This window comes from Oncorhynchus kisutch, linkage group LG20 (assembly GCF_002021735.2).
Source record: "Oncorhynchus kisutch isolate 150728-3 linkage group LG20, Okis_V2, whole genome shotgun sequence".
Classification (NCBI taxonomy): domain Eukaryota; kingdom Metazoa; phylum Chordata; class Actinopteri; order Salmoniformes; family Salmonidae; genus Oncorhynchus; species Oncorhynchus kisutch.
The window spans coordinates 781,638-799,759 of record NC_034193.2 but is presented as its reverse complement, the minus strand read 5'-3'; the positions used below and the strand labels follow the sequence as shown (position 1 = coordinate 799,759).

The following is an 18,122-nucleotide window of genomic DNA, read 5'->3' as shown; positions in this document are numbered from 1 at the left end:
AACATTTTTACATTGCAAAAGTGAAAATAATTTTTCATGCCATGAGAGATACCAAATCTGACCAAATATGTTCAGGAACAAAACAGTCCAGAACGGAGAAGTGTCCTATTCTGTTCCGGCTGGATCCAGCTCAAATTCAGCACTGCATACCCATAAACCCCTGCAGAGTAGGGTGATTGGACAGCCTCCTCATGCAGAGTAGTGATTGGACAGCCTCCTTCTGCAGAGTAGGATGATTGGACAGCCTCCTCATGCAGAGTAGTGATTGGACAACCTCCTTCTGCAGAGTAGTGATTGGACAGCCTCCTCCTGCAGAGTAGTGATTGGACAGCCTCCTCCTGCAGAGTAGTGATTGGACAGCCTCCTCCTGGAGAGTGATTGGAGAGCCTCCTGCAGAGACCCAGGCTTCCTGACTGTAGTCGTATAGCAGGAGGAAGAAAACAACTTTATTTATCCATGATAGAAAAGACTGAATTAATTATTCAATAACTTCTAGCACCGTCCCCACAGAGAAAACAGCATCTGTTGTTTAGAATGAACACACAACACGCACACGCAGCCACCGGCACACACACACACACACACACACACACACACACACACACACACACACACACACACACACACACACACACACACACACACACACACACACACACACAGACAGACAAAAGGAATCTAGTTAGAAACTCTCACATCCCTCCCAGAGAACACAGTCACAAACACGAGTCACAGTAGTACAGCATCTAGTCTCAGTAACACAGCATCTAGTCTCAGTAACACAGCATCTAGACACAGTAACACAGCATCTAGACACAGTAGTACAGCATCTAGTCACAGTAGTACAGCATCTAGTCTCAGTAACACAGCATCTAGTCTCAGTAACACAGCATCTAGTCTCAGTAACACAGCATCTAGTCTCAGTAACACAGCATCTAGTCACAGTAACACAATATCTAGTCACAGTAGTACAGCATCTTAGTCACAGTTACACAGCATCTAGTCACAGTAGTACAGCATCTAGTCACAGTAAAACAGCATCTAGTCACAGTAACACAGCATCTAGACACAGTAACATAGCATCTAGTCACAGTAACACAACATCTAGTCACAGTAACACAGCATCTAGTCACAGTAGCACAGCATCTAGTCACAGTAGCACAGCATCTAGACACAGTAGTACAGCATCTAATCACAGTAGTACAGCATCTAGTCACAGTAACACAGCATCTAGACACAGTAGTACAGCATATAATCACAGTAGTACAGCATATAGTCACAGTAGTACAGCATCTAGTCACAGTAGTACAGCATCTAGTCACAGTATTACAGCATCTAGTCACAGTAGTGCAGCATCTAGTCACACTAGAACTGCATCTAGTCACAGTAACACAGCATCTAGTCAGAGTAGCACAGCATCTAGTCACAGTAACACAACATCTAGTCACAGTAACACAACATCTAGTCACAGTAGTACAGCATCTAGACACAGTAGTACAGCATCTAGTCACAGTAATACAGCATCTAGATATAGTAACACAGCATCTAGTCACAGTAGTGCAGCATCTAGTCACAGTAGAACTGCATCTAGTCACAGTAGTGCAGCATCTAGTCACAGTATAACTGCATCTAGTCACAGTAGAACTGCATCTAGTCACAGTAACACAGCATCTAGTCACAGTAGAACTGCATCTAGTCACAGCAGTACAGCATCTAGTCACAGTAGTATAGCATCTAGTCACAGTAACACAGCATCTAGTCACAGAAGTACAGCATCTAATCACAGTAACACAGCATCTAGTCACAGTAGTACAGCATCTAGTCACAGTAGTACAGCAGCTTAGTCACAGTAACACAGCATCTAGTCTCAGTAACACAGCATCTAGTCACAGTAACACAGCATCTAGTCACAGTAGTACAGCATCTAGTCTCAGTAACACAGCATCTAGTCACAGTAACACAGCATCTAGTCACAGTAACACAGCATCTAGTCACAGTAGTACAGCATCTAGTCTCAGTAACACAGCATCTAGTCACAGTAACACAGCATCTAGTCACAGTAGTACAGCATCTAGTCTCAGTAACACAGCATCTAGTCACAGTAACACAGCATCTAGTCACAGTAGTACAGCAGCTTAGTCACAGTAACACAGCATCTAGTCTCAGTAACACAGCATCTAGTCACAGTAACACAGCATCTAGTCACAGTAGTACAGCAGCTTAGTCACAGTAACACAACATCTAGTCACAGTTACACAGCATCTAGTCACAGTAGTACACAATCTATTCCCAGTAGTACAGGCATTGAACACATAATTCTAAAGCCCATACTACTCTCAGAGGGACTGACTGTGCCTTGTGGTAATAACTTGGTTTGCTAGAAAATAAACTAGGTTAGAATATTGTTTTCAATTCATCCTACACACCCAGATACTGACTGATTGTATAAGATCAGCGCTGACAGAGTGAGTTACAATACAGTATGAAGGACATGGGACAAAGGACATCTAGACATTTAGCCTGTTTTATTTATTTAACCCTTATTTTAAGAGGGTTCATGTTGAGAACTAGGTCTCTTGTACAAAATTGTACGAAAATCAAACCACAGACACATCAAACACAAGACGTCTGCTGTGCTGGGAACATACAGTATCTGTACATGTCTAACTCAACTACATGGTACCCCTGCACATCCAGTCTGTACTGGTAACACCTTGAATACAGCCATGTTGTTACCTGGTACTCCCTGTATATAGCCATGTTACTACCTGGTACTCCCTGTATATATCCATGTTACTACCTGGTACTCCCTGTATATAGCCATGTTACTACCTGGTACTCCCTGTATATATCCATGTTACTACCTGGTACTCCCTGTATATAACCATGGAATTACCTGGTACTTCCTGTATATAGTCATGTTATTACCTGGTACTTCCTGTATATATAGCCATGTTACTACCTGGTACTCCCTGTATATAACCATGGAATTACCTGGTACTTCCTGTATATAGTCACGTTATTACCTGGTACTTCCTGTATATATAGCCATGTCATTACCTGGTACTCCCTGTATATGGTCATGTTATTACCTGGTACTTCCTGTATATATAGCCATGTTATTACCTGGTACTCCCTGTATATAGCCATGTTACTACCTTGTATTTCCTGTATATTGTCATGTTATTACCTGGTACTTCCTGTATATAACCATGGTATTACCTGGTACTCCCTGTTTATAGCCATGTTATTACCTGGTACTCCTGCCGATCCACTCTGCACTGGTAACATGCTACGACCACTACTACCATAGTCAATAGAGTAGTTGCTAGATCAAATCCCCGAGCTGACAAGGTACAATCTGTCGTTCTGCCCCTGAACAGGCAGTTAACCCACTGTTCCTAGGCCAGTTAACCCACTGTTCCTAGGCCGTCATTGAAAATAAGAATTTGATCTTAACTGACTTCCCTAGTTAAAGAAAGGTCAAATATATATATATATATTTTTTTTAACTGCTACCACTATCAGTATAGTAGGGTATACTATAGGGTATACTATAGGGTATACTATAGGGTATACTATAGGGTATACTATAGGGTATACTATAGGGTATACTATAGGGTATACTATAGGGTATACTATAGGGTATACTATAGGGTATACTATAGTAACACTGTACATATAAGACATATCAGCTTTGTGAGTACAGGTCAGAAAAGCCACAAAGACCCCAGTTTCTACATTACAGCCAGTGGTCTAGTACATGTTGTGGTCACTGTTCTGTGAGCTAAAACACCATAAGAAGAAAGTAATTCATTATTTTCATACTACATTTATTTAGAAAACCAAAGCAACCTATCATGTGAGCTGAAACTGTTTAATGTAGAAAGATTATTATCCTGAAAAAGCAACAGACCAACAGATCATCTAGCAGCATCCAAATGTTGGAATCATCTCCAAAACAAAACACAATATGTCCCAAATGGCACCCTATTCCCTACATAGTGCACTACTTTAGACCAGAGCCCTATGGCACCCTATTTCCTATTTAGTGTACACTTATTTTGACCAGAGCTCTGGGACACAATCAACAAGAATAATCATTTGTATATTTTAATATAATTCTGCCCTGTAAATTATGCTTCATACGTACTTTACAACAAAAACAGAGCTTTTTCCTAACTTAGTGCTGAAAAAGGAAAATCTATATTTGATGCTTATTAATTAATCAAATGAACAACTTCAGGTGAAATCAGTTTCAATAAATATGAAATACAACAAGACACTTCAGTGGAGGAGCTTATGTACAGAGAGAGACATTTTGACATTGTGAGTGTGATTGGTTGTATCCTACATGGCACCCTATATAGTGCACTACTTTAGACCAGGGCCCTATGGCACCCTATTCCCTACATAGTGCACTACTGTAGACCAGATCCCTATGGACCCAGATTGCTACTGTGATTATAACGCATTCGGGTTCTGCATCACAAATGGCACCCTATTCCTAGAGTGTAGTGCACTACTTTTGACCAAAGTCTTGACCAAAAGTAGTGCACTACGTAGGGAATAGTGTGCCTTGTGGCATGCGGCCCAGGTTTGTGTATCAGCTGAGCGATCCATGGACAAGGCAAGAGTAGTAACAAGGAAAGCAAAGAGAAAGGACCCATACTATTCTACACCTACATTAACACACAGACCCAGCCTCTTGTAGGATATCAGCACATGTCAAATACAACCGTCATTCTCCCCACAGGAACTGCCTACATTTGTGCTGCTAACTTTTTAAAACACACTAAAACAACTACTTAGTTATTGCTAAGACGTGATGACAGCAGCATATAAACAGACTAGTGATAGAACAGGTTTCAGAAATGCTGTCGAATGAAAACCTTGGAACTCCATTTCTGCAATTTTACCATTTTGTATTTATTTTGATTTGTTTACAGAAATTGAAAACAGTAACTCCCCGTAGTGTACTCTCAACACTTCATGACTCTAGGACAAGAAATTGATTTTAGTTTTTTTTTAACTTTGAAGGTTTCGTAAATTGTTAATGGGAAAATATGGCAGTTTTTCCCATTTCCTGAAAATGTTCTGTTGTGGAGATAAGAAGTTTTCATCCGACAGCGACAACAGGAGAGCACCTTTTAACATCAACCCTACTGCCCCTTCGTGATTCTATATTACAACATTGAAGAACATAAAGATTAAACATAACTATTTCATATCAAAGCGTTTGGATCACACATCAGGTTGGCTTCTAAGTGTTTGTGACTTTAGGAACGTTGAGGAAACAGACAGTAAAAAATACTTCTCAGGTCAGTTGGGCTACATTCTTTAATCCCACTGTGCCTTTACAGTCCAGTTCTGCCACATGGTTGGTGCAGATAGCAGACCATGTTCATTCCTGGTGCACATAGCAGACATTAAGTTGATTCCTCTTGGTGCCTCGTGGTGCAGATAAAGGAACAGACATTAAGTTGATTCCTGGTGCCAATAGCAGACAATAAGTTGATTCCTGGTGCCAATAGCAGACAATACGTTGATTCCTGGTGCCGATAGCAGACAATAAGTTGATTCCTGGTGCAGATAGCAGACAATAAGTTGATTCCTGGTGCCGATAGCAGACAATAAGTTGATTCCTGGTGCAGATAGCAGACAATAAGTTCATTTCTCTTAAGGGGTTCCCCAGGGGACAGAGGTGTTCCCCAGGACAGAGGGGTTCCCCAGGGGACAGAGAAAGAGGGGTTCCCCAGGGGACAGAGAAAGAGGGTTCCCTAGGGGACAGAGAAAGAGGGGTTGCCCAGGGGACAGAGAAAGAGGGGTTCCCCAGGGGACAGAGAAAGAGGGTTCCCTAGGGGACAGAGAAAGATGGTTCCCTAGGGGACAGAGAAAAAGGGATTCCCCAGGGGACAGAGAAAGAGGGGTTCCCCAGGGGACAGAGAACGAGGGGTTCCCCAGGACAGAGGGATCCCCAGGGGACAGAGAAAGAGGGGTTCCCCAGGGGACAGAGAAAGAGGGGTTCCCCAGGACAGAGGGATCCCCAGGGGACAGAGAAAGAGGGGTTCCCCAGGGGACAGAGAAAGAGGGGTTCCCCAGGACAGAGAAAGAGGGGTTCCCCAGGGGACAGAGAAAGAGGGTTCCCCAGGGGACAGAGAAAGAGGGATCCCCAGGGGACAGAGAAAGAGGGGTTCCCCAGGACAGAGGGATCCCCAGGGGACAGAGAAAGAGGGGTTCCCCAGGACAGAGGGGTTCCCCAGGGGACAGAGAAAGAGGGGTTCCCCAGAGAACAGAGAAAGAGGGGTTCCCCAGGGGACAGAGAAAGAGGGTTCCCTAGGGGACAGAGAAAGAGGGGTTCCCCAGGGGACAGAGAAAGAGGGTTCCCTAGGGGACAGAGAAAGATGGTTCCCTAGGGGACAGAGAAAAAGGGATTCCCCAGGGGACAGAGAAAGAGGGGTTCCCCAGGGGACAGAGAACGAGGGGTTCCCCAGGACAGAGGGATCCCCAGGGGACAGAGAAAGAGGGGTTCCCCAGGACAGAGGGATCCCCAGGGGACAGAGAAACAGGGGTTCCCCAGGGGACAGAGAAAGAGGGGTTCCCCAGGGGACAGAGAAAGAGGGGTTCCCCAGGGGACAGAGAAAGAGGGGTTCCCCAGGACAGAGAAAAAGGGGTTCCCCAGGGGACAGAGAAAGAGGGTTCCCCAGGGGACAGAGAAAGAGGGATCCCCAGGGGACAGAGAAAGAGGGGTTCCCCAGGACAGAGGGATCCCCAGGGGACAGAGAAAGAGGGGTCCCCCAGGACAGGCTCTCCCACACAGCACAGGGTTTCCTTGAATAGTTATGTTTTGTCCCTGGGGCCCCAGGGAGTTTGTAGTTTGTAGAAATGTTCTGTCCATGTGGCATTCGAGAAGTCAAGTCCCCCCCAGGGCAGTAGAGGGTTCCATTGCTCCTTGGGCAGTAGGTCTCTCTCAGTGCAGTAGTATGGCAGTAGTCCTCAGAGTTCTGTTACCCCCTGGGGTAGTAGAGTTCCATTGTTCCCCAGGGGCATTAATAGTCCAGTAGAGTTTCAGGGTTTCTTGTCGATAGTGTGGAAGAACCATTCAGTAAACTTCCTGAGTTGAGCGGCTGATGTCTGACTCTCCTCCTGTAGTCTCATGTTGTCTTGTCTCAGGTGCTGCACCTCTACCTGCAGCAACACCTTGTCCTCCTTCTCCTGGTAGAGAGAGAGAGAACATATCATATTAACACTGACCTCTAACCACTGACCCCTAACCCTGACCCAAACCCTAACCTCTACCTGCAGCAACACCTCCTGGTCCTCCTCCCGAGGAGGAGATCAACACTCAACATTAGGGTTTTGTCTGAAATGGATGCCATTTCAGATGGAGGCTAATCGTTTCTTATCACTCACTTGGAATAAAGTATGGATTCACAAATAGCTGTACAATTACAAACACACCCTATTGTTCTTGGCTTATAAGACTAGCTACGTGATGTTTTTCTAACCAACTTAAAAAGGGGACACTGGCTTCTATAGTCAGGCAGGACTCAGCCAGATGTAGGGTAAATGGGTTTCACTGTATTCTTCCCAGGGTTAAAATAAGGGACTGGAGAGCACAGAAACAGAAAGGAGAGGAATGAAGAGAAGTTAACTAGGTAGTGATTGAGAAAAGAGACCATTATACAATTACACCATACCATTACACCATACCAGTACACCATTACACTGTTACACCATACAATTACAACATTATACCATTACACCATACCATTACACCATATCATTACAGCATTATACCATTACACCATTATACTACACCATACCATTACACCATACCATTACAGCATTATACCACTACACCATCACATCACACCATTACAACATTATACCATTACCACATTATACTACACCATACCATTACACCATACCATTACAGCATTATACCACTACATCATCACATCACACCATTGCAGCATTATACCATTACACCATTATACTACACCATACCATTACACCATACCATTACACCATACCAGTACACCATTACACTGTTAAACCATACCAATTACAACATTATACCATTACACCATACCATTACACCATACCATTGCAGCATTATACCATTACCCCATTATACTACACCATACCATTACACCATACCATTACAGCATTATACCACTACATCATCACATCACACCATTACAGCATTATACCATTACACCATACAATTACACCATACCATTACACCATACCATTACAGCATTATACCACTACACCATCACATCACACTATTACAGCATTATACCATTACACCATTATACTACACCATACCATTACAACATTATACCATTACACCATTACACCATACCATTACAGCATTACACCATTACACCATTACACCATACCATTACAGCATTATACCATTACACCATTACACCATTACACCATATCATTACAGCATTATACTATTACACCATTACACCATTACACCATACCATTACACCATACCAGTACACCATTACACTGTTAAACCATACAATTACAACATTACACAATTGCAACATTACACAATTACAACATTACACAATTACACAATTACACCACACCATTACAGCATTATACTATTACAACATTATACTACACCATTACACCATTACAACATACCATTACAGCATTACACCATACCATTACAGCATTATACCATTACACCATTACACCATTACACCATACTATTACACCATGACATCACACTATTACACCATTACACCATACCATTATAACATTACACCATATCATTATACCATTACACCATACAATTACACCATTACACCATACCATTACACCATACTATTAAACTATTTCAACATTTCAACATTACACCATTCCCTTACACTATTACACAAAACCATTATAACATTGCACAATACCATACCGTTACACCATTAAAACATACCATTATACTATTACACTGTACCATTTCATTTTACCATACCATTACACTATACCATTACACCACACCATTACACCATTAAACCATACCATTACACAATATCATTATACCATTACACAAAACCATTACACCATTAAACCATACCATTACACAATATCATTATACCATTACACCATACCATTACACCGTTACACCATACAATTACACCATACTATTACACCATTACACCATTACACCATACCATTACACCATTACATCATACAATTACACCATTACATCATTTCACCATACCATTATACCAATACACCATAACATTATACCATTAAACCATATCATTACATAATTTCACCATTACACCATACCATTACACCACACAATTCCAACATTACACCATACCATTATAACATTACACCATATCATTATACCATTACACCATACACTTACACCATTACACCACACCATTACACCATACCATTACACTATTACACCATACCATTACACCATACCATTACACCACACCATTACACCATACCATTACACTATTACACCATACCATTACACCATACCATTACACCGTACCATTACACTATTACACCATATCATTACATCATTACACCATTACACCATTATACTACACCATTACACCATTACACCATACTATTACACCATAACATCACACTATTACAGCATTACACCATACCATTATAACATTACACCATATCATTTTACCATTACACCATACAATTACACCATTACACCATTACACCATACCATTACAGCATTATACTATTACACCATTACACCACTATACCACACCATTACACCATACCAGTACACCATTACACTGTTAAACCATACAATTACAACATGACACAATTACAACATTACACAATTACACAATTACACCACACCATTACAGCATTATACTATTACAACATTATACTACACCATTACACCATTACACCATACCATTACAGCATTACACCATACCATTACAGCATTATACCATTACACCATTATACTACACCATTACACCATTACACCATACTATTACACCATAACATCACACTATTACACCATTACACCATACCATTATAACATTACACCATATCATTATACCATTACACCATACAATTACACCATTACACCATTACACCATACCATTACACCATACTATTAAACTATTTAAACATTTCAACATTACACCATTCCCTTACACCATTACACAAAACCATTACACCACACCATTACACCATTAAACCATACCATTACACCATACCATTACACTATTACACCATACCATTACACCATACCATTACACCGTACCATTACACTATTACACCATATAATTACATCATTACACCATACCATTATACCATTACACCGTTACACTATACCATTACATAATATATTTACACCATTACACCATACCGTTACACCATATCATTACACCAGTATACCATTATACCATTACACCATACCATTGCGCCATATCATTACACCATTACACCATTACACCATACCATTACACCATTACATCATACAATTACACCATTACATCATTTCACCATACCATTTTACCAATACACCATAACATTATACCATTAAACCATATCATTACATAATTTCACCATTACACCATACCATTACACCACACAATTCCAACATTACACCATACCATTATAACATTACACCATATCATTATACCATTACACCATACACTTACACCATTACACCACACCATTACACCATACCATTACACTATTACACCATACCATTACACCATACCATTACACCACACCATTACACCATACCATTACACTATTACACCATACCATTACACCATACCATTACACCGTACCATTACACTATTACACCATATCATTACATCATTACACCATTACACCATTATACTACACCATTACACCATTACACCATACTATTACACCATAACATCACACTATTACAGCATTACACCATACCATTATAACATTACACCATATCATTTTACCATTACACCATACAATTACACCATTACACCATTACACCATACCATTACAGCATTATACTATTACACCATTACACCACTATACCACACCATTACACCATACCAGTACACCATTACACTGTTAAACCATACAATTACAACATGACACAATTACAACATTACACAATTACACAATTACACCACACCATTACAGCATTATACTATTACAACATTATACTACACCATTACACCATTACACCATACCATTACAGCATTACACCATACCATTACAGCATTATACCATTACACCATTATACTACACCATTACACCATTACACCATACTATTACACCATAACATCACACTATTACACCATTACACCATACCATTATAACATTACACCATATCATTATACCATTACACCATACAATTACACCATTACACCATTACACCATACCATTACACCATACTATTAAACTATTTAAACATTTCAACATTACACCATTCCCTTACACCATTACACAAAACCATTACACCACACCATTACACCATTAACCATACCATTACACCATACCATTACACTATTACACCATACCATTACACCATACCATTACACCGTACCATTACACTATTACACCATATAATTACATCATTACACCATACCATTATACCATTACACCGTTACACTATACCATTACATAATATATTTACACCATTACACCATACCGTTACACCATATCATTACACCAGTATACCATTATACCATTACACCATACCATTGCGCCATATCATTACACCATTACACCATTACACCATACCATTACACCATTACATCATACAATTACACCATTACATCATTTCACCATACCATTATACCAATACACCATAACATTATACCATTAAACCATATCATTACATAATTTCACCATTACACCATACCATTACACCACACAATTCCAACATTACACCATACCATTATAACATTACACCATATCATTATACCATTACACCATACACTTACACCATTACACCACACCATTACACCATACCATTACACTATTACACCATACCATTACACCATACCATTACACCACACCATTACACCATACCATTACACTATTACACCATACCATTACACCATACCATTACACCGTACCATTACACTATTACACCATATCATTACATCATTACACCATTACACCATTATACTACACCATTACACCATTACACCATACTATTACACCATAACATCACACTATTACAGCATTACACCATACCATTATAACATTACACCATATCATTTTACCATTACACCATACAATTACACCATTACACCATTACACCATACCATTACAGCATTATACTATTACACCATTACACCACTATACCACACCATTACACCATACCAGTACACCATTACACTGTTAAACCATACAATTACAACATGACACAATTATAACATTACACAATTACACAATTACACCACACCATTACAGCATTATACTATTACAACATTATACTACACCATTACACCATTACACCATACCATTACAGCATTACACCATACCATTACAGCATTATACCATTACACCATTATACTACACCATTACACCATTACACCATACTATTACACCATAACATCACACTATTACACCATTACACCATACCATTATAACATTACACCATATCATTATACCATTACACCATACAATTACACCATTACACCAATACACCATACCATTACACCATACTATTAAACTATTTAAACATTTCAACATTACACCATTCCCTTACACCATTACACAAAACCATTACACCACACCATTACACCATTAAACCATACCATTACACCATACCATTACACTATTACACCATACCATTACACCATACCATTACACCGTACCATTACACTATTACACCATATAATTACATCATTACACCATACCATTATACCATTACACCGTTACACTATACCATTACATAATATATTTACACCATTACACCATACCGTTACACCATATCATTACACCAGTATACCATTACACCATACCATTGCGCCATATCATTACATCATTACACCATATCATTACATCATTACACCATTACACCGTACTGTTACACGATTACACCATACCATTACACCATATCATTACATCATTACATTACACAGTATCATTATACCATTACACCATACCAATACACTACTACACCATACCAGTACACCATTACACCGTACTGTTACACGATTACGCCATACCATTACATAATATCTTTATACCATTTTTATGTATTTATTTCTTTACCTTTATTTAATTACACCATACCAGTATACCACTATACCACGCCTCTAGCACTGAGATGCAGTGCCTTAGACCGCTGGGCCACTCGGGGAGCCTAAAAATATAGTTGCCAACACATTTTCCTTTGAGGGCCATTGTCTCTGGAGGTGTGGGAAGAGAAAAGAAGAAACATAAGAAGACGAAGACAAAGAAGGGAAGAGAGTGCCGTACCTTTCTAAGATCATACTGCAGTTGTCTCAGGATCACCTCCAGTTGGTTGACTTTGCCAGTCAGAGTGGATGGGGAGTTGTTCCTGGACAAACACATAGATGTTATAGTGTAGTATAGTGTTGTGATTTGAAGTGGTAAAGTATAATACGGTATAGTATGACAAGGTATGGTATAATATAGTATAGTGTGTTGTTGTATGGTATAGCATAGTGTGTTGTTTTGTATGGTATGGTAGAGTATGGTGCGGTGTAACGTGGTATAGTATGGTATAGTATGGTATAGTATGATGTGGTATGGTATAGTATGGTATGGTATCTTATAGTATGGTATAGTACACAATAGTATGGTATGGCATAGTATACTATAGTATGGTATGGTCTGGTAAAATATGGTATGGTATAGTATGGTATTGTATGGTATGGTATAGTATGGTATGGTGTGGTATGTAATGGTATGGTGTAGTATAGTATGGTATAGCATAGTATAGAAATGTATGGTATGGTACAGTATAGTAGGGGATGGTATCGTATAGTATGGTATAATATAGTATGGTATGGTATAGTATGATATGATGTGGTATGGTATAGTATGGTATAGTATAGTAGGGTATAGTATGGTATAATATAGTATGGTATGGTATGGTGTAGTATGATATGATGTGGTATGGTATATTATGGTATAGTATGGTATAGTATGGTATAGTATAGTAGGGTATAGTATGGTATAATATAGTATGGTATGGTATAGTATGATATGATGTGGTATGGTATAGTATGGTATGGTATAGTATGGTATAGTATAGTAGGGTATAGTATGGTATAATATAGTATGGTATGGTATAGCGTGACATAGTATGGTATAGCGTGACATAGTATGGCATGGAATACTATGCATGGTGTAGTATAGTATGGTATAGCATGTCACGGTATAATATAGTATAGTATGGTATGGTATAGTACACTATAGTATGGTATGGTAGGGTATGGCATAGTATACTATAGTATGGTATGGTATAATATGGTATGGTATAGTATGGTATGGTATACTATGGTATGGTATAGTGTGGTATAGTATTGCATGGTATAATATGGTATAGTATGATATGGTATAGTATGGTATGGTATAGTATGATATGATGTGGTATGGTATAGTATAGTACGGCATGGTATAGTATGGTACAGTATAGTAGGGTATGGTATGGTATCGTATAGTATGGTATGGTATAGTATGATATGATGTGGTATGGTATAGTATGGTATGGTATAATATGGTATAGTATGATATGGTATAGTATGGTATGGTATAGTATGATATGATGTGGTATGGTATAGTATAGTACGGCATGGTATAGTATGGTACAGTATAGTAGGGTATGGTATGGTATCGTATAGTATGGTATGGTATAGTATGATATGATGTGGTATGGTATAGTATGGTATGGTATAATATAGTATGCTCTAGTATAGTATTGTGTGTTATAGTATATTATTGTATAGTATGGTATGGTATAGTATAGTATGGTATGGTATGGTATAATATGGTGTGTTATAGTATATTATCGTATAGTACGGTATGGTATAGTATAGTATGGAACAGTATAGTAGGGTTCGGTATCGTATAGTATGGTATGTCATAGTATGATATGATGTGGTATGGTATAGTATGGTATGGTATAGTATGACATAGCATGGTATGGTATACTATGGCATAGTATAGTATGGTATAGTTTGGCATGCTATGGTATAGTATTGTATGGTATGGTATAGTATGGTATAGTATGGTGTAGTACGATATGATGTGGTATAGTATGGTGTTGTATAGTATGGTATGGTGTAGTATAGTATGGTATAGCGTGGCATGGTATGGTATAGCATAGTATGGTATGGTATGGTATAGTATGGTATAGTATAGTATGGTGTAATATAGTATGGTATAGTATGTGGCATGGTATGGTATGATGTGGTATGGTATAGTATGGCAGAGTATGGTATGGTATAGTATGATATAGTACGATATGATGTGGTATAGTATGGTATTTTATAGTATGGCATGGTATAGTATAGTATGGTATGGTGTAGTATAGTATGGTATAGTGTGGCATGGTATGGTATAGTATGGTATGGCATAGTAAGGTGTAGCATAGTATGGTATAGTATGGTATGGTATTATATAGTATGGTATAGTATGGTACGCTATAGTATGACATGATGTGGTATGGTATAGTATGGTATGATGTGGTATGGTAGGGTATGGTATCGTATAGTATGACATAGTATGGTATAGTATGATATGGTATGGCATGCTATGGTATAGTATAGTATGGTATGGTATAGACTGGTATAGTATTGTATATTTCGATATGATGTGATGTGACATGATGTATGGTATTTTATATTATGGTATGGTATAGTATAGTATGGTATAGTGTGGCATGTTATGGTATAGTATAGTATGATATGGTATAATATAGTATGGTATAGTATGGTATCGTATAGTATGACATAGTATGGTATAGTATGATATGGTATGACATGCTATGGTATATTATAGTATGGTATCTTATAGACTGGTATAGTATGGTATATTTCGATATGATGTGATGTGACATGATGTATGGTATTTTATAGTATGGTATGATATAGTATAGTATGGTATAGTGTGGCATGTTATGGTATAGTATAGTATGATATGGTATAATATAGTATGGTATAGTATGGTATCGTATAGTATGGTATAGTATAGTATGGTATAGTATGATATGGTATGGCATGCTATGGTATAGTATAGTATGGTATGGTATAGACTGGTATAGTATGGTATATTTCAATATGATGTGATGTGACATGATGTATGGTATTTTATAGTATGGTATGGTATAGTATAGTATGGTATAGTGTGGCATGTTATGGTATAGTATAGTATGATATGGTATAGTATAGTATGGTATAGCATCGCATGGTATAGTATGGTATGGCATGGCATGGCATAGAATGGTATGATTTGGTATGGTATAGTATGGTATGGTATAGTAGGGTATGGTATAGTATGGTATGGTATGGTATAATATAGTATGGTATGCTATAGTATGATATGTGGTATGGTATAGTATGGTATGGTATAGTATGGTATGATGTGGTATGGTATAGTATGGTATGGTATAGTATGGTATGGTATAGTATAGTGTGATATAGTATGGTGTGGTATAGTATGACATTGTATGGTATGCTATAGCATGATATGATGTGGTATGGTATAGTATGGTATGGTATAGTATGACATAGTATGGTATGCTATAGCATGATATGATGTGGTATGGTATAGTATGGTATGGTATAGTATGACATAGTATGGTATGCTATAGCATGATATGATGTGGTATGGTATAGTATGGTATGGTATAGTATGACATAGTATGGTATGCTATAGTATGATATGATGTGGTATGGTATAATATGATATAGTATGGTAAAGTAAAGTATGGTATAGTATGGTATTGTATAGTATGATATAGTATGGCATGCTATGGTATAGTATGATATAGTATGCTATGGTATAGTATAGTATGGTATGGTATGGTATAGTATGATATAGTATGGCATGCTATGGTATAGTGTGATATAGTATGCTATGGTATTTTATAGTATGGTATGGTATAGTATAGTATGGTATGGTGTAGTATAGTATGGTATAATGTGGCATGGTATAGTATAGTATGGTATAGAATGGTATGGTATGGTATATTATAGTATGGTATAGTATGGTATGGTTTAGTATAGTATGGTACGGCATGGTGTGGTATAGTATGGTATGGTGTAGTATAGTATGGCATGGTATAGTATAGTATGGTATGGTGTGGTATGGTATAGTAGGGTATGGTATAGTATGGTATGGTATGGTATAATATAGTATGGTATGCTATAGTATGATATGTGGTATGGTATAGTATGGTATAGTATGGTATGGTATAGTATGGTATGATGTGGTATGGTATAGTATGGTATGGTATAGTATGGTATGGTATAGTATGGTATGGTATAGTATAGTGTGATATAGTATGGTGTGGTATAGTATGACATTGTATGGTATGCTATAGCATGATATGATGTGGTATGGTATAGTATGGTATGGTATAGTATGACATCGTATGGTATGCTATAGCATGATATGATGTGGTATGGTATAGTATGGTATGGTATAGTATGACATAGTATGGTATGCTATAGTATGATATGATGTGGTATGGTATAATATGAAATAGTATGGTATAGTAAAGTATGGTATAGTATGGTATGGTATGGTATATTATAGTATGGTATAGTATGGTATGGTTTAGTATAGTATGGTACGGAATGGTGTGGTATAGTATGGTATGGTGTAGTATAGTATGGCATGGTATAGTATAGTATAGTATAGTATAGTATGGTATGGTGTGGTATGGTATAGTATGGTATAGTATGGTATGGTGTAGTATAGTATGGTATGGTGTAGTATAGTACGATATGGTATGTGTATTACAAGTGATGAGGCTCTCACCCTGCCTCTAGGGCGGCCCCCTCAGCTGCAGCCACGCGTCTGGTCAGTTCCTGTGAGATTTGGAGCGCCTCGGCCCTCTGCATATCTGTCATGGTGCAGAAAGACGCCACCCGCTGGTCTGGGACACACAGCAAGCAGGA

The 18,122-nt window shown here is 38.4% G+C and overlaps 1 protein-coding gene across 1 annotated transcript in view; it reads right to left on the bottom strand.

Moving 5' to 3' along the window:
• Positions 1-3,812: 3,812 nt before the first annotated feature.
• The window catches only part of LOC109884963 (signal-induced proliferation-associated 1-like protein 2), a gene marked incomplete in the record, with an annotated part of 384,885 nt that continues 370,575 nt past the window's right edge, over positions 3,813-18,122 (bottom strand). The window contains 3 exon segments of the mRNA XM_031799971.1: positions 3,813-7,215; positions 13,450-13,531; positions 17,983-18,100. Coding sequence (XP_031655831.1) covers positions 7,069-7,215; positions 13,450-13,531; positions 17,983-18,100 — 347 coding nt within the window.